General features: G+C 33.5%; 2 protein-coding genes and 1 long non-coding RNA gene across 5 annotated transcripts; 1 reads left to right on the forward strand and 2 right to left on the reverse strand.

The window, feature by feature from the left end:
- LOC104789926 lies at positions 8,498–17,999 on the reverse strand. Of its 3 annotated transcripts, none has more exons than XR_002032884.1 (12): positions 17,789–17,999; positions 17,605–17,656; positions 17,277–17,487; positions 17,107–17,164; positions 16,005–16,075; positions 13,362–13,435; positions 13,162–13,237; positions 12,603–12,673; positions 12,239–12,283; positions 9,974–10,048; positions 9,269–9,424; positions 8,498–8,819 (listed from the first exon to the last, which is right to left on the reverse strand). It is a non-coding gene; the product is annotated as an uncharacterized LOC104789926 (long non-coding RNA). The 3 variants fall into 3 exon arrangements; XR_002032883.1 differs by having other exon boundaries at positions 9,269–9,420; positions 13,362–13,895; XR_768573.2 differs by having other exon boundaries at positions 13,362–13,895.
- LOC104789934 (cell division control protein 45 homolog) lies at positions 21,411–23,805 on the forward strand. The gene has a single exon (XM_010515600.2). It carries the CDS (start codon positions 21,808–21,810, stop codon positions 23,611–23,613), a length of 1,806 nt encoding a protein of 601 aa, XP_010513902.1. The 5' UTR covers positions 21,411–21,807; the 3' UTR covers positions 23,614–23,805.
- Positions 23,923–25,813, reverse strand: LOC104789944 (oleoyl-acyl carrier protein thioesterase 1, chloroplastic; the record flags this gene model as incomplete). Its single annotated transcript, XM_010515613.2, is given in 7 exon segments — positions 23,923–24,385; positions 24,474–24,542; positions 24,625–24,712; positions 24,818–24,913; positions 25,114–25,227; positions 25,313–25,446; positions 25,550–25,813. Coding segments are annotated over 7 exon segments (1,014 nt in total), but the record flags the coding sequence as incomplete, so codon positions are not given.

A 25,813-nucleotide genomic window follows, 5' to 3' on the forward strand; every position in this document is an offset into this window, starting at 1 on the left:
TTATAATCCCTCGTTTACGAAAAGAAAAAGGTTAAATTGTGTCTGCAAGTTTTTTGTAACTGATTTGGTAGCGTTGAGGCAGATATGGGATTAAGCTTAATTGGGTGGCGAAACCTCTCGTAAGAAGTTGAGACTTGTACCAATTTAAAGACTTTTTTTTTCGTCTGACAATTTTATCATTGTCTTACAATTCAAAGACTTTTTCTCCTTTCGGGTTTGAGAGTTTCATCTCTTTGAGGGCATAGTAAACTCTAGAGTGAGCCATGGTGGTGTCGATCGACACCAAGTTGTTCTGGTTCGACCAGATTGAGTTTTTGATCGATTTGGTTCGGTTTGGTTTGTGGAAACCATTGAACCGGGATACCTAAGTGGGTTTCGACGACAAGAAGGGTTTTAGAGTTTGTTTTGTTGCCGCTTTGTTGTTTTGGAGAGAAAAGGGAGAAAACTTGGTTTTTGAGCTTTATAGAGAGATTTGTGAGATTCTTGGCTGTTTCTTGAGAGATCCAAGGCTAGGAAGGAGTTAGAGGCTTGTTAGGAGGGTGGGATTCGTTGCTGTTGTTCAGAGACTTCATGCTAAGAGGTGAGTGCATGACCATGGCTAATCTAAGCCTTTGATTTCCTTGTTCTTGCTTGTTTGTTGTTGTTTTGTGTGTTTTCTTGCTGGGGATTGGTTGCTACAGGTTTCTAAGGATGTTTCCGGCTTGGGTTTTGAGTATTGGACGAGTTGGTGGAGTTTGGGAGCGAAATTCGACTCTCGACTTCGCAGCGGATCGCAGTTGCAGGTGGAGTGTCGATCGACACCAGCAAAATGGTATCGATCGACACTGTGGGGTAGTGTCGGTCGACACCAATGTCAGTGTCGGTCGATACTTGGCTTGTGTCGTTTGACACCTCCCTTCCAGCGAGATGATGTTTGTTTTCCTGGTTTGTATGTTTTGTTTGTTGTTTGTTTGGAACATTAGAATCTCTGTTGCTTGTGTGTATAGCCCAGTAGATGGGAGGATTGTCTCCCTGAGTGTTTATCAAATACTCATGCATCTCAATTTATGTTTGTGGTGCAGGTAAAGGCAAAGTGTGATCGTGGAATCAAGGCAATGAAGAGGAGGATGTCCTAGGGACTCGATTGGATGTTGTCTGGTATTGTTAGGTTGCTAGAGTTGGGTCTTTAGAACTTGCTAGGTTGATGGTTCCTTGTTTCATGTTGTTTGATATTGGAATGGTTATGTTTTGGATATTGGTTATTGAATATTATTGGATATTGGTATTTGTTATTCCACTGTTGGTTGTGATTGTGGTTAGGTGGCTAGTGGGTATAGGACCACTAGTTATATTTTACTATTATTATTTTTTATTATTATTTATTTATTTAAAATAAAAAACGGGTCGGGTCGTTTCAGTTTGGTATCAGAGCCCTTACGGTTCTAGGTTTGGGTTCACTAGGCTTTGTGCTGTATATGTTTGGGGATTGCATGTTTTGATTGATTATGTGAGTTAGTCAATTGTGTGTGGCATGGAGTCCTAGAACATCCTCTTCGAGCCTACAGTGTGATTCCACAGTGAGTTTTTGTTTTTGTGTTTTTGTGTTATGTTAAGATTGCTTGTTAACCTCTGTTCTTGGAAGTACAATGGTTAAAGGTGTTTGACTTGTTGGTCGTGGACATGGGTGTTGTCGTGGTCGTGGTCGGGCGGGTTCCCGAGGCCAGCGAGTGTGTGGTCCAGAGTTCCACGAGGAGGTACGTCGTAGGATCGCAAGCGTATCAGGAGGGACCAGAGGGGGTAGCCGGTTAGCGTGTCGGGGGTGCTGGGAACCCAAGTGTGGGGTTGCAGCAGGTGGAGCCCAGGGTCAAGATGATCGCTTGGCAGATCTCTTAGCGTGCTGTGGGAGCGATTACCGAGAGGGGTACCAGTGCAGGCTCTAGTTGTACCGCATGTGGCAGGTGCAGTCGAGGGCTGCGGATGTTGAGGACTATCCATATTTTGTTAAGAGGATGGAGCAGTTGTAGATGACCGGTACGAGAGTCTTCTCGAGAGGTATCGAGCCTAGTGGGGCAGATAGGTGTTCATATGCAGTTGGATCAAATACTTCTCTGTTTGGTGGGTAATCCAGGTTGTTATGAGAAGTTGAGAGGGTAGGTGTAACATTGCAATGTTATACTCGGGCCACAGGAGGTATTTTTGGTCGGGAGATGTTTATAGTCGTTAAAGATTGTTGCTCCTGAGGAGATGGTGATTCTCCTGAATACCGATAGCTCGAGGGGCTGGGGGCTGTGAGAGTGGCAGAGGGGATTATGTTCCCCTGAGGGGATGAGTAGTTCCCCTGATACCGAGATATTGAGGATTGTGGTCCAAGAGTGAGACGGTATAACTCAAATACGCTGGTCTGAGAGTGAAATCGGTATGGCTCGAAGGTTGCTACCTAAGGGTAGAGGAGTTGGGAGCAAGCAATGCCTAAGACGTGAGTATAAACTAACCGATTGAATGTAGACCTCGAGAGATTGACGGTGGTTTAATCTCGGTTTTTGGATGTGTTGACCAATGGGTCAGGGTTTTGTGACCAGAGCGGTTATTAATGTGTGGCTGTTGCACCAGGATTGTGAGGCTGGTGGTGCTGGAGTCCCGGGAAGGGGAGTTGCAGCAGGTTTGAGCCGGGAAAGACAAGATACATAAGTTCACGAGAAGCCTTCATGGCAGGATAATCTAATCGTTGCGACGATGTTGGATTACGTTCATTGGATATGGACAGGGTTGCTAGATTCAAGGTTTTGGTAAGCTTGCTGAGGGAAACAAGGCAAGTAGTTTGAGTTGGCGGCTTGCAAAGCATTTGATGCGGTGAATCAGAATGTGCGAACGTATGGTACTTGTTTGTTTTATTACGCTTGTATTGATGATTTGCTGTGGAGAATTGCTAAGCGAAAAGCTAAATTTGTAATACGCTATCTTGTGGAAGTTTCCTTAAGAGACAAGTTGCTAGAGGTTCTTGGGTGGACAAGAGGTGTTGATATCCGGGTGGTGGTGAGTTGATGTCAGCATACTTGATTAGTAGTCTAGTAGAGCTGAGGAAGAAAAATAAGGGGTTCTTACGTCTTATCACTTCACCGTAGGGAGTGTCGGTGTTGTTCGTCAAGTAGAAGGACGAGGTATGGGTTTATGAGTTCGTGGCAATGTCGTTGGGTTGACAAATGCGCCAGCAGCGTTTATGAGATTGATGAACAACGTGTTTCAGGAGTTTCGAGAGATCCAAGGCTAGGAAGGAGTTAGAGACTTGTTAGGAGGGTGGGATTTGTTGATGTAGTTCAGAGACTTCCTGCAAAGAGGTGAGTGCATAACCATGGCTAATCTAAGCCTTTGATTTCCTTGTTCTTGCTTGTTTGTTGTTGTTTTGAGTGTTTTCTTGATGGGGATCGGTTGCTACAGGTTTCTAAGGTTGATTTCGGCTTGGGTTTTGAGTATTGGACGGGTTGGTGGAGTTTGGGAGGGAGATTCGACTTCGCAGCGGATCGCAGTTGCAGGTGGAGTGTCGATCGACACCAGCAAAATGGCATCGATCGACATTGTAGGGTAGTGTCGGTCGACACCAATGTCAGTGTCATTCGACACTTGGCTGGTGTCGGTCGACACCTCCCTTCCAGCGAGATGATGTTTGTTTTCCTGGTTTGTATGTTTTGTTTGTTGTTTGTTTGGAACACTGTAATCACTGTTTCTTATGTGTATAGCCCAGTAGATTAGAGGATTGTCTCACTGAGTGTTTATCAAATACTCATGCATCTTAATTTGTGTTTGTGTTGCAGGTAAAAACAAAGTGTGATCGTGAAATCAAGGCAATGAAGAGGAGGATGTTCTAGAGACTCGATTGGATGTTGTCTGGCATTGTTAGGTTGCTAGTGTTGGGTCTTTAGAACTTGCTAGGTTGTTGGTTCCTTGTTTCTTGTTGTTTGATATTGGAATGGTTATGTTTTGGATATTGGTTATTGAATATTATTGGATATTTATTGGATATTTATTGGATACTGGTATTTGTTATTCCGCTGTTGGTTGTGATTGTGGTTAGGTGGCTAGTGGGTATGTGACTACTAGTTATTATTATTATTATTATTATTATAATTATTATTATTATTATTATTATAATTATTATTATTATTATTATTATAATTATTATTATTATTATTATTATAATTATTATTATTATTATTATTATAATTATTATTATTATTATTATTATAATTATTATTATTATTATTATTATAATTATTATTATTATTATTATTATAATTATTATTATTATTATTATTATAATTATTATTATTATTATTATTATAATTATTATTATTATTATTATTATAATTATTATTATTATTATTATTATAATTATTATTATTATTATTATTATAATTATTATTATTATTATTATTATAATTATTATTATTATTATTATTATAATTATTATTATTATTATTATTATAATTATTATTATTATTATTATTATAATTATTATTATTATTATTATTATAATTATTATTATTATTATTATTATAATTATTATTATTATTATTATTATAATTATTATTATTATTATTATTATAATTATTATTATTATTATTATTATAATTATTATTATTATTATTATTATAATTATTATTATTATTATTATTATAATTATTATTATTATTATTATTATTATTATTATTATTATTATTTATGTATTAAAAAAAAAACGGGTCAGGTCGTTTCAGCTAGCGTTGAAATCCATGCTGTGGTTCCCTAAACCTGAAACAAAAAGGCCACACTATTCTCATTATCCAAAAATATAAATACTACACATAACCTCATAAAATGAAGAATAATAGAACAAAAATGTTACATTCCAAAATTGATGAGGAACAAATAGAACAAAAAAAAGAACAAATATTAAAATTTATTTTTATTTTATTTTAAAATAAATAGAAATTATGTTTATTAATTATATTTCAATCTTATAATACAATAATATTCATCTTCTTCACAGTATATTGGCAGAAAATTATTTTTGATACAAAATTTCATGTAAAATTAATCTGAAGGCTTTATTTAAAAATTGTCTGAATAGTAAAATAAATTTTAAAGATGTTTATATCGTAAATAAAACTAAAGAATATTTTAAGTTATTCTTAAAATTTTATTGTAGGTTAATATTAACTATAAATATTTAATATGATGTATTTAAAATTTAATTCACAAATTTATTTTTAAATCAATTTAAAATTTATTTTATATATATTAAAGTAGTATTTTTATTGATTGATTTATTTAATATTCAATATAATTTAACAAATATTATTATTGTTTGGTCACCCGTTATTATTTTGTTTTTTCTCTGCATTTTTTTCTTTCATTCCTCAAAAATTGTTTATTTTGTTCTACATTATTTTTTTTTCATTCATTCTCCTTTTTTGTTCCTCTAATGGGCTGTAGAGCTGATCCAAGTAGGAATGTGATATGGCGAAAAGAGTTGGGTATGTTTCTTTAAATTGGGCTTTATATATATGTATTGGGCTTTATTACTTTGGTTTTAGTTAGTGATATTTATAATCCCTCGTTTAGGCAGATGTGGGATTAAGCTTGATTGGGTGGCGAAATCTCTCGTGAGAAGTTGAGACTTGTGCCAATTTAAAGACTTTTTTTTTTGTCTGACAATTTTATTATTGTCTTACAATTCAAAGACTTTTTTCTGCAGTCGAGTTTGAGAGTTTCATCTCTTTGAAGGCAGAGTAAACTCTGGAGTGAGCCGTCATGGTTATCTTGCACCAGGATTAGGCAGTCTCTGCATATTTTCTTAGGCATCTTTTCTACCAAAAATAAGAATATCTGTTTATGAGGCTTGGCTCAATCTAGAAATTGTCAGTTTGGAAAAGACAAATGAACGTATGTAATAGTAGATAGTAGTCTATTTTGGGAGCTGTTCGGTTTATTCAATTCGCTAGCATTGAAATTCAGATTGTGGTTTCCTAAACCTAAAATAAAAAGGTCACAGCGTTGTCGTTATCCAAAAATATAAATACTACACATAACCTCATAAAATGACTAATAATAGAACAAAAATGTTACATTCCAAAATTGATGAAGAACAAATAGAACAAAAAAAACAAATATTAAAATTTGTACTTGTCCTTTTATTATAAAGGGAATATCTTAATTAATAATATTTTAATTTTAATTTTGACTTTGAAAATGATATTATATTTTATGTCCCGTTTAGTATCATCTCAATATTTGTTATAATTTGCAACCATACAAAAGTGGATTCATGTAAATCGTCTTTCATGCACAATACTTCACAATTTTTATAATAGTTAAAATAATAAAAATATATATCATAAGTTTTACTTTATGTTTTCTCCCCTAGACAGAAAATTTTCCAATATAACACAACAGTATTATTATAAGATACATTACAATTACATTAATTATCATGGCAATTATAGTTCATTTTCATCTCTTTCTTATTAATCATGACACATTTTTCAAACATTTTTTTTCAGTCTTTTTATTTCATGAAATTGATCTATCCATCATAAGTAAAAACTTCTTTTTGTAAATTTATAAACATTTCCTCCTTTAGGAGCGTAAAACTACTACTTTTTCATTTTTTTACTAAATATTTAATTTGAATCAACTTGTGTATCTTGGACACAACACAAGTTGAATTCGAATTCTCTATTTGAATTCTCTTTAAAGTCAAGACGCCAATTTTCTGGATTCAAATAAGAGATTTTTAAATTCTTCCAGTCAGTTACCTTTTATTCCATGTGGGAAATATATCATATTCCTAAGAAAAAATGACAATTTGGATGATAACAATATTTACATTACAAACTATTAACCTTTATCAAGGACCAAACAAAACCTATATACATTCTTTAACCATGAAATAAACTCTTTGTTTTGGTATTACCGTTTTATAAAATTCTTTTGAGTTCATTATCTAGATCGAATATATATATATATATATATAGTGATACTAAATGATTTTAAAATAATAAAAAAAAAAAAACTAAACACTTAGCAAAAATTCACAATGAAATCAAATTATTTTTTTTAACATTCATTATAGGGTAGAAGAGATGTTTTCATTAATGTTTTCAAAATATGATCAACCAAATATGAGAGAAAAATTTACTATATATATATATATATATATATCTAAACTAAATAAATGAAAATTTTACTATATATATCTCTAAACTAATTTACATAATTTCAATGGCAATTGAAGTAAGCAAATGATTAATTTTGAAAAATGTTCAAAATAGACTTCTCTTTTAATAATATTAAGATTTTCACCTACAAAGCGATTCAAAAATAATTTACTATATGTGATTTTGAAGAAACTTGAGACAATCTGAATAAAGGAGACCATATGAAAAAGCAACGAAAATACATATTTGATGACTTTAAAATTTATTTGATTTTTAATATATTTACAATACATTAAAACTTAATAAAATTAGTAAGATACATTATACATTATTGATATTAATTATCATGATGGTTGTAGTTCATTTTTATCTCTTTCTAGTAAAGCATGTCACATCTTTCAAACGTTTTTGCATATATGCATATGCCTCTATATTCTAATAAGTTGATCAATCCATCTCAGATAATTATTTTTTAAAATAACATTTTCGGCCTCTTTTTATGTTTAACATGTTCTTTGTGTTTTTGTTTAACATTTTAGTTGCATTTTTGTGCATTACCGGCAATAAAAAGTTTTTTTTTTCACCCTTCATGAACAACTACTCCATCAAGATCTTGAATATTTATTCATAAAAAATTTGTGGGTGCTTCCATGAAGTTTGTGGTGTAGGACCTATGTAATATTCTTGTATTTTTATTTTTCACTATTTTTTTTATGGAATTCAAAGAATAATTAATTTGATATGTTTTTTTTTGTGAAAACAGTGGATACTTGAAAAGTGGGTGACTAGTTACTTATCTAACCGTAATCACATTCAGCAAGAATTACAAACAGGCTACAAACAGGTTTACGAAAGTGTTTGATATTCATTTATGAAATTATTTGATCCATACGCTTATGAAAGTGTTTTGATATTCATTTATGGATTTTTTTTGATCCATTCGTTTCTGGAACTTTTTTATCCTTGTAATTCATAGGAAAAAAACATTCTTCATCTTACATTGAAGATTCCTCCCAAGATTTTTCTATATTTTGCTTCAAAGATTCCTAAAAATTCAGTTTCATATTTGGAAAGACCATAAGTCTTTCTAAAGAAAGTCTTAGGCCATATTTAGATCATGTTGTCTTTTTATTTATTATTTATATTTTTTTTTTCAGTTTTGTAAATATTTTGCAAAATTTCAGGATCTATATGATAATCAAAATTTGCTATTGAATTTCTAGAAAAATCAACTCGCCAATTGTTGAGATTCAAATAAAGAATTTCTAGAATAATGAAAAATGACCGATTGGAGTATTAAAAGTGACTTATTAAGAATCAAACAACATTAAAATATCCATCTTCTTATAATTATTAAAAGAATTATAAGAGAAGTACAAATTGGAGAATGTCCAAAATCCCTAATGTATTTACTCAAATTGCCACTCAATTATTACTAAAAGAGACACTTAATTGAAATTGAGAAGGACAAAATTGACATAAAAAATCACAGATTCGATTTTGAGAGTAGGGTCCGCGTGTTTATTCGATTGCCCACCTTATAACTCGATTGCCTATCCAACTGATTGGATCTTGATATTATGTTGGGCCTCACTATTGTTTTATTGTTTTGTTATCCATGTTGGGCCTGTAGTAGATGAACAAATCCTGCAAAATAAACAATAACGTAATAATAATTAATTGGCCAACAAAATCTAAAACTATCCAAAAATAAATCGAGAAGAGAGAGCCAACTTCTTTGTTATCTGTTCATATCAATTTACGCTTCAAATTTATTATATCTCCAATCAACTTATAATCAGGGTCTCAATTAACTAATTCCATAATAGCATAATTTCTTAACAAACGCAAATCAAGATCGAACATACCTAATTTGGACCTAGACAATCAAAAATTAAATTGAATAAAAAGATTTCTTACTTTACATTCAAGATTATCACAAATCAATCACTTGAAAACCCTACGGTACCAACCTCACTATAAATATATCTATTCTATAACCATTCTAATCTCATCACATCAATCAGCATAGAAAACTCAAATAGCAAAACTCAAACTCCTTTTAGTATTGCAAAATAGCTCAAGCAATTGCTTACCTCCATGATGTCAAGCCCTACAAGACATCCTGAATAGTGCAAGTCCGAGTCCTTCACTCTTGGAAAACTTAAACCACCGCTTTTGGAGAGACCTTTGACATGGTCCTCGCAGATGTACATGTAAGTTAAACTGCAACCTTTTCTTCATCTACCTGTCTAAATTCAAATTGTAGAATGTCAACTCATAAATACACATTATTTCAGGGAACAAAGATACATGCTTCTGTTAAGAAGGATTGTCTGAATCGTTTCGAAAAGTATATGGTGCCTGGTGAATGGAAAGACATTCAACACTTTGGATTGGTTTATGCAGCAGGCCAATTTAGACCAACAATCCATCGTTACAAAATGAATTTCCTGGCTCAAACCATTGTCACAAGGATTGATCTACTGTCTAATGACCACTACATGTCTCTGACTACTTTCAAAGACGTGGAGACTGCTGGTCTAAATGCAAACATTTTAATCGGTAATATATACATTAATTCTCATGGTTAGTCTTATTATTAAAACTGGAATATGATTCTATTTTTGAAATTGTAGACATTGTTGGACAAGTTGTCAATGTGGGTGAAATGGAGACCATAGATGTCAATAGTAAGCCGACCAAGAAGATCTCTTTCCAACTAAGAGATGAGCTGTAAACTACAAACTTCCAACTTTGTTTTCAAACAAACTGTGTGTCTTATTACTAACATCACATACCTTTTAATATCGTAATAGGGATGACAGACTTCCCTGTACTCTTTGGGGATCCTTTGCAGAGCAGTTTTTTGAAGCCTGTTCAAATGCAGATGGTGAGATGGTGATCTGTTTGATACGATTTGCAAAAATCAAGACATACAAAGGTAACATGATTTGATTCTCAATAAGCAAAAAATAATATTTCAACTGTTAAAATAGTAAAATCATATATGTATCCCAATTTTGCAGATGTTCGAAACATAGCAAACTCTTTCAATACTTCGCAACTTATCATCAATCCAAACTACCATGAGATTGTGGAGTTTAAGAACAAGTATATTTTATTAAGTTGATTAAAAATAATTTTAATGGTATTGAAACTAAGATGGTTTATACTTATAATGCAATTGTTGTTTATAGGTTGCCAAATGATGGTCTTGCCCTCCAAGTCATTGACAACAACCCAATGCAAGAATTGATAGTGGCTGCAGGTCCTAAATTTGCTGATCAGTTTCTTATGAGAACTATCGAAGAGGTTTTCAATATGATAGAGGTAATAGAAAAATAAAAAAATATATTAAACTTTAATATAATATAAAGTCTGTTCTATTTCATAACAAGAATAACTAAACCATAGGCATTTTATGAATGCTAGGTTGGGAGGGTTAGGGTCATTTGCACCATATATGCAATAGATACAGACTGGGCTTAGTATTACATTGCATGTAGGAAGTGTAATAAAAATGTTATTCAGGTGGTAACTACTTCTTCGAAACCTTAATTTTATTGTGATTCTTGCAGAGGAATAGTTACTAATGTTCAAGCCAGGTTAGTATATCAAACTTTTGTTCCATATACAACTTGCTTACTTTCATATTCCAGTTTATAAATACCAAATTTTGCACTGCTTACAAAGGTACAAGCTGCATGTTAACGTGATGGACCAGACTGGGCAGATGAAATTGATGCTTTTTGATAGTATGGCTTCTGACATTGTTGGCTGTCCTGTAAGCAATCTTCTGAACGGATCATGGGATGAGGTTATTTTCTAAACTGATCCTCAATTCAACTATGAAAATGTTTCACGGATGCTAGATTTTTAACTATTAAACCAATCGTTAATGAATTCACAGATTGTTGATCTTGAAGCTTTGCCTGATTCTATTAAGAACTTGGTTGGCAAAACATTCAAGTACCTAATATGTGTAGGTCCTGAAAATCTCTTTACTAGATTGGATACCTATAAGGTGTCTAGGGTACTGTCAAATGATATAGGTGAAAAGGAAGAGGAGATTCCAGATGATTCAAATGACCAGGTAAAATATCACAATACGTTTAACTAGATCGGTATATTATTCTTTCATTAGGAAATTTATTAACTCGAATAATTTTATATTGTATCAAGGATCCCTAATGCTTACCTACAGTCCAAACCCAACAAGAACTACTACTCCATCCTCTAAGAGAAAACTGATTGAAGATCTCTCCTCTCCTTTGGATCATTCATCCACTACGAAAAGGCTTTGTCTTGATAGCATAGATGTTGTGAAGATTAAGCAGGAGAAATTAACCAAAGCAGAATTGTTCCGAGAGGCTACAAAGGAAATGAATGACGGCATACCAAAGTTTGTTAAGGTCGAACCAGAGAAATTGGGTTGTGCCAAGCAGAAGAAGTAGAAGTGTTTCAAGATCTGGATGGTGACAAGCGAATAATTGAAGTCTTTGGAGACCTCCAATGCTTTATGTTTTTTTTTTTTAATTCTATGGAATAGATGATTTCTTCTCTTGATTCTCATTGTTTTCTTCAATTCTATGGAATACATTTACTGGTTTTTATTTTATTATAAGAAATCTCTTTACCGTCAAATTCTGCTTTAACATAGTGTTTTAATATATTTTCTACTAACTGCGTCCATGTGTCCTAAAAGAAGATTAATTAGAAGTTGTGCAAATCATAGAAAATGTAGTGCTAATTTTCTCATATGAATGAATGACCAGACAGTCAACACACAGTTGACTAATATTGTGCAGACTGGTATGATACGTGGATTTTAAATAGAGATTGACCTATGTTGTCATGTTCTACGAGTTTCTATATCTCATAGTATTTCACTAAGAAGATTAACGTGTAAGCTATACAAGCAAATTTGGCGATCGTGACTATTGTGTTTTTGTTTTAAAGAACAATTCTACATAAAAAACCTACACAAAAGACAGGCTATTCTGTCTATCTACTAACATGGACCCAAATATATTATAGGCAGATATCATCATAATAATTACTACCTGGAAAACTTATAGACGCTAAAATTGCGTTCGACAGATGGGTCCCTGCCAATTACATGAAAAATAACATTTAATATACTTTGCGTGAAATCTGTAACAACTAATTTGATTTTATCATGTTACCATAACAGGACAATAATCACATAGTTTCATATCTTTAAAACAAAACATAAGGGATTTGACAAACAAGTTAATGTTCAATCTTAAGAGCATTACTTAAAACCAAAATAATTTTCAACTTCCACATAATCCCTTATAAAACAACATCAAAATATTTCACTTGATTATTCTCAAAACCAACTGATGATAATAGGATGAAGAAGAAAAGAGAATTAACTGAAAAGGTGTTCACTGATGGTTTTACCTCATCAAAGCGAAAATGTTCAAAGTTAACCGCCACAAGGAGGGTAGTAGATTCTGAAGCCTTCGGATCAGCTGTAAAGAAAGATGTTCCTATCAATTCAATTTATGGAAGGGTTCTCACAGACATATCAAATCTGAGTCCTGTTAGCATAGAAGAATCACCTTATCCTACTATAAATAGTACTATTGCGTCTTCACAAAGTAAGTAGTTTTCAAAAAATTCCATTTGTAATTTTGTAGTCTTTTAAATTTTCTTATAATTTGGTCATTCGTTCTGTAGATATTATTCCTGCCGTAGAGGACACAACCTTAATACCAGTACTTCTCAAACAATCATTATCTATCCACGAACCATTTAATCTACAATCTCATATTTTAAATTCCTCTGTTCAACCCATACAAGAGGATGAGTTTAACTTTCCTACGGGTACTCTATTTACTAACTTCAATGTTTAACACAATATTATCATCTCTGTCAAACGAATATACTAATATGTAACTAATACTATACTTTTTAAAAGAAAACTTTTTGTCGTTTTATATTGCAGATAACACATTACCTGATCCTGATGGAGCAGATTGGGTTCCTGTTAGTTTAAAACAATGTTACTCATCCGAACCCCAAGAAGATTCAATCTGTAAAACCAAAAAAAAAGAAGTCAAATGTAGGCCTAAAGTTTTTTTTTTATATATATATATAGCATCTTAGATATCCATCTTTCTTACTTTTTACTTAAATCAGATCTAGGTTATCACTCACCAAGCTCAAATATGTCAGCAGTCCCAATACGCCAATCGTATGCTGAACTTGGATCACCCAACTTCATTCATCATCTAAGGACAAAAACTATACAAAGTGAGTAAACATTATTTCTAATAGTTTTTACAAATGCATGCTATCACTAAAACAACTAAAATGAGTTCCTTTAAAAAATACAACCCAAAACCGGACACAAAAAAAAATGATTGTACAAGTGGAGAAGATGCTTCTTTATCACCTGTTCCAATAATATGTAACAACACAATATCAGAGACTGCTCAAAGAGTCACCACAAAAAAAAAATCAACAGGTACGCCAATCTTTAGTCCAGAAATTCTTATTTTCAAAATCATTGAAAATTTTGGAAATACTTCACCATTAATAAGAGACTATTCTAACTAGATGGATGCCTGAGAATGAAGAAAAGACAGAAACAATTAACGCCAACGATGGTTTTCAGAGACATCACAAACTTTCCTGTATTTTGAAGAGCGGACGATATGCATGCCTCATCTTCAACTAAGTTTTGAATACCTGAAATAAGAGAATCGTTATCAGTTACTCATCTACAGAGATTCAAACAGAAACAATATTAACAATGACTTTTTAATATAAATAAATAGAAATACAACTCCAACGTCTTTTTCTCCTTCTATTAGGTTCTACACAAAGTAGCTTTACAAGGAAAACATTACAGAAAACAACTAATGACCCTCCAAATTTGGGAGCATACTGTCAACGAAACAATTATGCTTCCTCATCAGACGGTAATATAGTTCCCTATATTCTCACCATCAGAAATTTATCCTATTCTTAATGTATGCTACTTTCTTTATGTAAAATAGGTGAAGATGTTTGTGAAAGTGACTAGAACTATGATGTGAGTAGTCAAGAAGATAATAACTCTGATGATTCTCTTCAATATAATCACGATTCACAAGAAAACCAAGAAGTGATGTCGTCATATATAAGTTGTCGGAGATATAAAGAAAGTCATAAAGGATTCAATCTTAAATCAATACGCTTTCAAAAAGGGACAAAATCCAAAACTAATAAGAAAACTTCATCCAGAGATGATAAAACAGCAGGTACTTTACTCTTCTGGATTGTTTTCTTCTACACTAAGAAAATTGCTTTTGTGTGATTAATAATCAGTTTACAATATTTTTCAGATTGTACAATTGTCTCTAACTATTTAGATCACGATGACCCTACATACAAGTGTAGTTACTGTGGTGCTATAATGTGGTATTCTGAGCGCCTAAACAAGAGGAGGAACCAAAAGAAACCAAAATTTTCATTGTTCTGTCTACAGGGAGTTGTTAAACTATCCCTACTTAAAGAAGCGCAAGAATTTATCATCGAATTGCTTAGCGACTTCAGGCAGGTGCTTCCGGTCATCCATGGAGCTGGTAGGGCTCAGATTGTTTTGGCTTCATTAAATTCTTATCTTTGGGAACACTGTAAAGTACTAAGTTTGACGAAGAACATGCGGCTTATGAAGAATGGTTTGACAGATTCAGAGGCAAAGGATATTAAGGATTTTTTAGCTGTTGGTGATGGAAGACTTGGAGAGTCTAATGATGGTGAAGCTCTAATTGATATCCCAAAAGAATTACTTATCACAAATGTAGATGATCCCATCGAAGCAATAAGCAGAGCTGTGTATGGAAATTTGGAATTGTAGCATGAGAAAAATGATCCAGAGTTTTTCCAGCAAAGAGCTATCTTATGTCCAACAAATAATGATGTCAACACCATTAATGAGCGCCTGCTTGCGAAACTAGAAGGTAAGCATACTATTATGTTTGTTTTCTAATTACAATCGTTACATGCTACTTTAAACCAATCTTTGTAACTCTTACTTTAAAAACAGGTGAAGAAGTGGTCTATTTAAGTGCTGATAGTATAGATCCCCAAGATGTGGAATCATTAACCAACCCAATTTTCAGTTCTGATTTCCTCAACAGTATCAAGCTTTCTGGTTTACCAAATCACTGTCTACGGCTAAAGATTGGTGCTCCAGTTATGCTGTTCAGAAACATAGATCCAAAAGGTGGATTATGTAACGGTACAAGATTGCAGATATCACAGATGGGGAATAACGTCTTAGAAGCTAAAGTTATAATTGGAGATAGAGTTGGACATAAAGTTTTGATTCCTAAGGTTATGATAAAACCAACAGATCCCAAATTGCCTTTCTGGATGAGGAGGCGACAATTTCCTTTAGCTGTTGCATTCGCTATGACTATCAATAAGAGCCAAGGGCAATCACTCAATGAAGTTGGATTCTTCCTACCTAGACATGTATTTTCTCATGGGAAACTATATATGGCTCTATCAAGGGTGACATCGAAGAAAGGATTAAAGGTGTTAATTGTTGATAAGGAGGGTGAAATACAAAGCCAGACGATGAATATTGTCTTCAAAGAAATTTTCCAGAACTTGAAGAATTAGGCTATATTGATGTATGTAGCCTCCGTGTCTAATTTTTTAAATTTTTAATAATGCATTTCATTTTGTTTTGAATAAGAGAGGTATATTTTTTCTTTGAAAAACTTCTTATAATAAAGCAATAAACAAATTTCTTTAACTATGTTTTGTTAATAAAATAATCTTTCATATTGTAGGAAAGAAACTAACCTGTCATATTGTAGATCCGAAATTGATCTCTTTCCCACCTTAATCCACATCTAAATTCACGCCTATTATATCTGTAAACAAGAGAGATATATTAGTACTGCATATTACACATTATTAAAATTTAAAAGTACTAATTACACATAACTGTTAAAGGTAAATAAATATAAATTAAAAGACCATAAATTGAAATCAAAAAGGGAAAATTACCAAAACTGAAAATATTTCATAGAAGATAAACTACTAAAAAAGACTTCTTATCAAATTACAGAAAATCCGCAAAGTTTATGAATATTTTATATGTTTTCATTTGCAAAATCTCATTACTACCGTAAATAACGAGATATCATTTACTTAATAATCAAAACCTTCCAAAACTTAACGAAAGAAATTATACACACTAGAATAGTATGAATAGGGACATTGTGAAAGAGCTACTCATCAGACACATTTCTTAGTTCCACTCCACTTTTCTTATTATCACTTAAACTCTCGGTATGACTACCAGCCAAATCAACAAAAACACTCAACATCCACTCCTTTCCGCTTGGTTTGATCTGAACAATCAATGTTTATATGCAAGACAACTCACTTTCGAAGATATACCAGGATTTTATTATTGGAATCCCAAAGAAAAAAAATTCATAAGAAGGCCAAGAAACATCAACAGGCTAAGGACAACATATGTTTCAAGTAAGATTGATGGTGATATATATTTGAAACTCCTATTCAGGTATATCAAGGGACCAATAAGTGATGAAGATATGAGGACATACAATAGTGTGATTTACGATTCATACAAAGAAGCATGTTTGGCGAGAGGTTTATTAGAAGAATAAAATGATAAGGATCACAATCCATCTACCTGTTTGTTTTTTATCTTCTTAAAATTTCTATTCTAGATAGCTTTCTAGCTTAATTACATCAATAATAAAACTTTCATGTTCTGTTTATTTCTGTCAACCGAAATCCAGAGGTTTACTAAATCCATCTCAGCCAATAATACTAAATATTCATGGCTAAATAAATTATTTGTAAGAAAACAAGCAGAAACACAAATGGTGTCCAATAAAATCTTGAAAAACTTAGCAGGAGAATAACTTACTATGATTGTGTAGAGATTTGTATTTTGCTCCACTTCAGATTTTATAGGGTAGTTTAACCTAACGAAAAAAACAAAATTTGCAGAAAAAATAGGCAAAGTAGACATTATATTTCTTTAAAGAAGATAATATATATAGCCGGTGTTAAACCACAATTGTACTGCTTTCTTACCATTGACTTTCTTTCAATACACCAGTATGTTCATAGTCCTTCTTTAATCCAATTTATGCAATTCCAATGAGCGCCTATTTCGAAGAAATTAAACTTGTCAAAATTAAACGGTTAACATTAGAGTTTCGAATTCAACAGAATAGATGTAAAGACAGAATTGAAAGGGGTTCTGGATCCTTATCTTTCATTTAGGCTTCTTTTATTTGTTTTCCTGTTTTTAAGAACAAATCAACAAAAAAGGAAAACAGAAAATTCAAGATAAATCAGTATATTAATTCGATTTAAACAACAAGAAACCTAAAATTACAAATTGGAAAAAGATTCAAACCTGGTAAAGAAGACCCATATTCGATCGAATACGTTTGGAATCCACACCTAATCTATGACGAAGAATAATAGAATAAGTTAATGAGGAATCCATCCTTACAATAGATTTAGTAATTGAGGAATCTACATCGAATCTATGACGAAGAAGGAGAATATTGAATTAAAAGATCAATCTATTAGCTTACTTATCCATTGATGTCGAAATCTGAGAATTACAACAAGACAGATTATCGGATTATTCCGATCAATTTTGTGTAATCAGAGAATTAAAAAAAGACTGATTTTCGGATAAATCTGCTGATGGAGTTTTTACTGGGATTCCGAACTGAAAAGATCATTGCCTCAGAGATTATCAGATTAATCCGATCAATGATGTTGATTCAATTTTTTTTTTTATCAAGAAAACTCTATCGGTAAATCGTTTCGACTATTCTTGATTTTTTGTTTTCTTTCTCCCGATAACAAAATCAGAGGATAAGAGTGTTAATGGGCCAATTTTGGAATCACAATAAAAACCCATCTATTCTCCTCATCAACACTTATAAAATTATGGCCCATTAATTTGTAGTTTATGTTTCATCTATAATAATAATACACAATACATTATCTTTATGCTCATAATAATACAAAGTAAATCAAAATTTTAATTTATTTCAGATTATAGATATAGATAAAATAAAAAATAAAAAAATATTATTAAAAAAAACCCAGACGTATTATATTTAGTTACAATCATATTAAAAATATAAAACCAAAAAATTTTCTATTTGCCATATAATTTATTTTCAAGAAAAAGGAATATAATCATTAACAAATGGATTTCAGTTTAAGGTTCCTGAAAAAAAAAACAACCAAATATCTACTTCAGGGTTGTAACACCGTCTAAAGCGCGTCAAAACACCGTGTACACACAACAACTTCATTACTAAATAAATAAATATGCCAATGTTTATTACTATATTTAAAAATATTCAAAATATAAACTTTTACCATTCACACTACTAATGTGTCATATATATTAGAAAGCCACTTTTACTTCATCTTTACACTTTCTTTTAAAACTACTTAAAAACAACTATAACTTGATGATATGCTCAAATTTACCCTAGAGCTACTCTCTCAAATTAAGAGGTCACTATAATACTTAGGTGTCGAATTTCACAGAGACTCAAGATCAAACACAATAAATTATAGAGTTTTATAATTACGCTAAACAAGATTATTTAAATTAAAAAGGCAATGCAAAATATTAAATTAAACTGTTGTAAATTCAAGAGATCAAAAAGGTCCAGGGAATTTCTCAGGAAATTACAAAATATTAAATCAATAAATTAATTATGATTCAAGCAATTAAAAATCAGATCTAGAACTCTAAACTCTTTTGTAAACTAAATCAGTTCTCACTGCAAATATTATCTAAATTTAAAACCAGAAAATCCAAATCTCTTTGTAAAATTCTAGGTTAAAAATCAGCTTTAAAAACTGGTTTAGATTGTTCACAAAATTACTAAATCAAATCTCTTTGCAAGAAGTAATTTTGCTCATCAAAAGGTTTTATCAGGAAAATCAATTATATTCTCATATCAATCAATAATCCTAAGATCTAAATCCAGATGGCTAATCAAAGATCTAGCATTAAGAACAATCTATGATGAAGATTTAGAAAGATAAAGAATCCTAAATAAACAGATCTAATAAATCATAAAACCCCTGTGAAAAACCCTGAACCTAACAAGCAAACTACTCAGACATAATCAATGAAGCACAAGACATCATTCTGAATAATATGCAATAGAAATTAAAAGAGTAAAGAGGGAGTTCAAGAATTCTTCTCTCAAAGCAGTTCAAATCTCTCTTCCAAAAGTTCTCAAAATCTCACAGGGTTGCAGAAAAATAAAACTTGCTAGAATCAAACTTCAGGGTTTTCTAAAACCCAAAAACACTATATATATATCCTAAAACACGTCAGAGATTTGTGTTGCAAATATGGAAAACTTTGGGCAAAATTGTAAAACTTCCAATTTGGCTTCTCTCGTAGACAAACAGAGGTGTCGATCGATGCTAAGGCAGTGTCGATCGATGCTCTAACTCTGATCCGACTCCAAGTTATTTTCTTTTGATTAAATGCTCCAAAATCATCCAAATTGCTCCATTTTGCTCCATTCGTGCCAAAATCCTATAAAACCTGTAAAGACTCTCAAAGAACCTTAAAACACATCAAAAAAACTCTAAAAGACTCTTTATACTATGTTTAAAAACCGTAAAAACCATGATATATCACTTGATATTATTAAAAAAATATTACTACACATTTCCGAAATAAACATTTTAAACAAATTTGGTACTTACAACTTAAAAAACTTATTTAAAAATTTATGTAATCTACATACAAATAACTTTACCATAATTTAGTTAATATATATTAAATAATATCAAAACTATCCCGCTGTATACCGCAGATTAAAACCTAGTAAGTTCATATAAAATGAAAGTCACAGTTAAATGTAGACACTAAATTTTACGAAAACCTATAATTTGAGTTAGGAGGAAGATAAAATAAATTAATGATTATCAATGACTGACCTATTTTCTTAATCCGGCTTAATAAGTGAAAGATTTGTACACTTCAAGAATCACATTCCGCCCCTCCCATTAAATCAAATGTAATTCCATCAACATCTTACATCTTCATATTTTCATGTTCATATAGAAAATATTGTGGATTCCAAATCAATCACACTCACCATAAAAGATGTAAAATGCAACAAGTTGGAAGATAAGAGTTTTATTACCGAAGTTAGTCCACCATTATTGACTATCCATAATAAACACCGTTAAAAAGGATGGTACACATTATGCAAAAAATAATGTTTCAAAACATATGATATGTACTTATTCATGAATCACGTTAAGCCTCTCCAAGCTTCAAGAAAAGAAAGAGAAAAGACAAAGTACATAGATGAAGCTGGAAAAGAGCACAAACACCAGAAATCTTAGCAAGAAGGAGATTCATGATGGAGCTAGTTCCTGGGGGGCAAGCAGGAGGAAGAAGATGAAGCTTCCAGCCAAAGATCTATCAAAGGAGCCATTTGAGAAAAATCTAAGAACGAAGCTAATTATTTAGTAAAGCTTCTGATGTAGTTGATCAGTTTAGGTGACGAGTCGAGTAGGATCTTTAATTTTCTTTTGTTAGTACTTACCATAAAAAAATTATGTTTTGAAAATGCCGCTTGCTACATTGGGATTTGTTGAATCGATTAAAAAAAATGAAGAACTTAATTTATAACTATGTGTGTGCTAATATTTGTTTTTTCCAATTTCTCTAAACTAAACAATGATTAATTTTATTGTAAAAAAGAAAACCACTATAATTAATTTTCTTGAAGCTTGAAAACACACTTCATCTTCTTTTGCAGGATAATAGGAGCCAAACATAATGCATCACTATACAATCTTTTATATATCATAATAATGACATGAAAATGAAAAGTATAAAATAAAACTTATACATATCCCCTCCTGGAACAACTGAAATTGCTAATACAGTCGTCGCAAACCGAAGAAATGGGTTTGTATTGGGCCAAACTCGAGGTTTGAACATGTACAAAAAAGCCCATTACTAGTCGTAGTGTCAGTCAAACTAATCAATGACCGTGTCAATTTATTCATGCAAGTTGAACAAAAAGGCACGGTCCAGATTCACATCTTCTCCTGGGCTGCGCTACACAGTATTCTTTCCTCTTTTTTTTCCCTGTTCAGCGCCAACGTCAAAAAAAACTGGCGGTCGATCAAAAAATTTCGAAAAATTTCAACAATTTCGCCGGCGAACTCGAAAAATGAAAAAAAAAAGTTTCAAATTTTTCATTACCACACGCCAAATCAAATACACCCTTTCAGATCTCTATACTACTTCCTCAGACTCTCTCTCTCTCTCTCTCTCTATCCTCCCTATCTCTCTTCTTCTCTCTCATCCTCTTTTGTTACATTTGCTTCTCTGTAATCATCATCGTCGTAAAGAATCCGAAGAAGAGAGCAAACGAATCCTAAAGCTGGTGACTTGAAAGCTACCCAGAAGTCAAAATCTAAGGTACTTTTGACTTTGGATTTCTCTTTGGTCTCAAATCTGGGTATTATTAGGATCTTCCCCCAATTTTTAGGGTTCTTGATTAGCTGGGTTTTGGGTGGGTAATCCAATTACACGGATATGGTGAGGATTCAGAAAGTAGAGTCGTTCTATGCGAAGCTTCGTGAGTCAGCTACTTCATTGTCTTCACAGAACCCGCTTTTGATATTCCCATCTACATCTGATGTTGACTCACTCTGTGCGCTTAAGGTTATAACTCATATACTGGAATCAGATTCGATTCAGTATTCTTGTTTCCCTGTATCCTCATTTCTGGAGATTCACAAGTACGCTGGTCCTGCTGGGTTGTGTTCTACTTCCTCTGAGAGCCCTCCTGTTACTATACTTTTGATTAATTGGGGTTGTCACCGTGATTTGAAGGTTGTTTTGAAGTTAGGTCCCGCGGCTCGTGTCTTTGTTGTGGATAGTCATAGGCCTATTCATTTGCATAACCTGAGTGATCAGAATCAGCAAGTTGTTGTTCTTCATACTGATGATGATGAGAGGCAAGCTGATTTGGCTTATGATTTCGATGTGTTGAAGCTTGCGAATGAGAGCTTTCAGTTGCATATGGAAAGGGCTGAAGAAGCTGGTGAATCCGATGAGGAGGAGGATGATGAGGAGGAGGAAGAAGAGGGTAGTGATGATGATGATGATGGAGATGGTGATAGGCCAAGTAAGAGGAGGAAAATGGAAGATGGGGTGAAGATTTTCAAGAAGCTAAAGAGGGATTATTACAAGATGGGGACATTTCATGGAAAGCCATCGGGGTGCTTGTTGTTTGAGCTGTCCCATATGTTGAGGAAGAACACTAATGAGTTGCTCTGGCTGGCTTGTGTTTCTTTGACTGATCAGTTTGTTCACGAGAGGTTGACTGATGAAAGATACCAAGCTGCGGTTATGGAGCTTGAACAACACATCAATAGCTCAGGAAACATTGATAAGATCACTTCTGTTACTTTGAAAGATGGAACCAAGATCCGAGCACCAGACTGCTCAAGAATCTCTTATGAAGAAGAGCCTAGGCTTATGCTTCTCAGGGAGTGGACGTTGTTTGACTCCATGCTTTGTTCCTCTTACATTGCGACTAAGTTGAAGACATGGAGCGATAACGGCATCAAGAAACTTAAGCTTCTTCTAGCCCGTATGGGGTTTGCACTTATCGAGTGCCAGCAAAAGTTTCCATACATGAGCCTCGAGGTGAAAAGAAAAATGAAGCAAGAGTTTGATCGGTTTTTGCCTGAATATGGTCTTAATGATTTCTACTACCGGAGTTTCTTACGGCTTCATGGTTATAGCTCAAGGGTCTCTGCTGCAGATGTTGTTTATGGTATTACAGCACTTCTTGAATCATTTCTTGGTTCGGGTGGCTCCTCTGCTTCAAAACAGTTTGGCGAAGCTTATGATGCTCTGTCTTTGAACAATTTGGATAAACTTCGATCTGGAATGCAACAAGCAATCAAGGTTCAACGAGCAATTCTTAGGCAAGGAAGTACAGCAATCATGAAGAGTGGATGCATCCGAAGTGGTAGGAAATTCAGATGGGTGAAAGTTGAAGATTCCATGGATGCTAAGTATTTGGGATATCCTCAAGCCTTGACAAAGTTCTGTTACTTTCTAATGGATGCTTTGAGAGAGAAAGGAGCTAGGATGAAACCAATGCTATGTGCCTGTGCATCTCAACAACCTGGGAAGATACTCGTGGTTGGAGTTTGTGGGAAGCCGAGGCTCGGGGCAGTCAGAGGGAATGCTTTTGGCAATGCTTTCAGAAAGGCAGCTCAAGAAAGTAGAGCTGGTTACTTTCACGAGCTATTTGAGTCTTCATGGATTGTCTTGGATTCTTCTGCAGTTAACTCTTTCATGATTAGATTAACTGAGATGCTCTGACATAGTTGTAGGACTCATGATTATCTTATTGTTGTTCTTCGATTTAGTGTGTTTTCTTTTCTAGTTTCCAATTTTTATCTCACACCGTTTACATTTTTACGAGCAGAATCTGTTATCAAATCATGTAACTTGTTTAAATAACCACAGAGTTTTTATGTGAAAGGTCCTTGACTCGTATAAAGTTTCAAACAACTCTTACCGCTTGAGGTCTTTGATGTCAAAGAAACTATGTTTATATAAAAACATCTGTTGAACAATCTTTTTGAGTTTTGAAAGGATAAATTAAAAATACACGCAGGCGCACAAGACAAGACCAAAGATGATATGGGTTTTGGCTATATCCCCAAAATTTGTACAAAAAACATGAACAAACATAATCAAGTTCAACAAAGATTACTCCCACAATCCAGTTCTTTCTAGCCTAACCCAAATTTGAAAGAGAAAAAAAAAATGAGTCCTGCTCAGACTCCTGAAGCGAAATCTTCAGTGAGATGATGGAAACTTGAGAACAAAATGGTATATCTTATCTTGATGGCTTCTTTCTCCACAGGGTTGTCCCGCGGTTGATCTCCTGACCATCTCCAGACAACCTTAGGAGGTGCAAGAACTGGCTATCGTTGTGGCCCTGTGTGCCAGACGTGGCAGAGCCATTGGTTCCACCAATTTCCGAGGTGGTGAGTGAATCCACCACATCGTCTTGTTGACATTCTCTTCTGTAATCCAGAGTAATGACCTGAAGTTCGTGCGTGTCTACAATTTCTTGTGGTACGCTCTGCCATTACCAGGAAACAAGATCATATGATTACTAAAGTTCTTCGTTAAAGGACATGGAGCTTTTCTCATAAAACCTAGTGACTTACCTCGAGAACCCAACCAATGTAGGTGACATTATTGACATGCTGGTTCATGTCAAGATCAGCTCGTCTAGGCTGCAAAAAAATGATCACAAAGCGTTGAGTAATTCTGAAGCCTAAAGTTGGAGAAAGGGTCCTAAAATACTGTTGTTTGTACCTTGAGCCCAATCATTGAATACTGAGCCGGATCTTCGAGTTTTGGGATTTTCTTCAAGCTTCTGTTATTCTCTTCCGGAAATGCTAATCTATTAGTTACATAGAAAGAAAACAAACTTAGCATTCATTCATTCATGGCAATAACAATTTAATCGACCAGCAAGCTTTGCCCTGTTACTAAACTGTCCTTTTACCTGGGTTCTTGAGGACAAAAGACCAAGTACTCGTCCCGGACATCATCGGAAACTTTCTGAAGCCGTCTTGTGTCTTGGTTCATCATCACCCACTTGCTGAGAGACCAAAACACATACATCACACAACAAATTATAACAGGCCCATAAATCCAAGTTACAGAAACCTTTATCTTAACATAAAACATGTAACTCCAATATTAAGTCCATGGCACAAATATTAAAACATAAGGTCCCTAACCGTTTGACAAAAAAAAAAAAGGTCCCTAACCAAACTTTGCAATATTATTTACTCATACCTTGTAGCACGGCCAGTGACTTCACCAGTGGCACAATCCTTAAGAATCCAATCACGCCTTGTCCCAATCCTTCCTTCACTCTGACACCATGTCTCTATCTCAACCACATTACCCCTGTAGTAAACCAAACCAAAGATTCAAACTTCTGGCTCACTAAAAAGTCAACATGCACACATATAAGAAATGAAAATAAACAAACCAAGCAGGGTAATTGTAGATCTCAATGTGCATCCTAGCAGTAACCCAAATGAGATGCAATTTCCTCATCGTAGGTGTTGTTGCAAACCCATCAGTCGAAAACCCAACACTTTGTGCATGATTACATCCCACCTCCTATATACACACAAAAATAAAAAAAGATTCATACTTTTGTGACATATCAAGAAGACAAGAAGAAGAACAAAACCAATCATAGATTTTAGAGACAAAATCTGACCTGTAAGAGATTAGCGATGGTTTCAATGGTAGCGGTTTTGTTACTACCGACTTCGTAAGATCTGACAACAAACTTCTCTTTATAAGACAAACCATCTTCAGTCAAACTACCTAATCGGAGCTGATCCGCGAGAGTACCCAAACCTTGTTCAGCTCGAATCACACTTCCTTGATCAGCAGATACAACCGCTCGCAAAGGATCCACCAAACCCGTCTTCTTCGTCTGAGAACAAGAGACGGAAGATGCGACGATTCTACGACGGAT

Source organism: Camelina sativa, chromosome 1 (genome assembly GCF_000633955.1).
Source record: "Camelina sativa cultivar DH55 chromosome 1, Cs, whole genome shotgun sequence".
Lineage (NCBI taxonomy): Eukaryota > Viridiplantae > Streptophyta > Magnoliopsida > Brassicales > Brassicaceae > Camelina > Camelina sativa.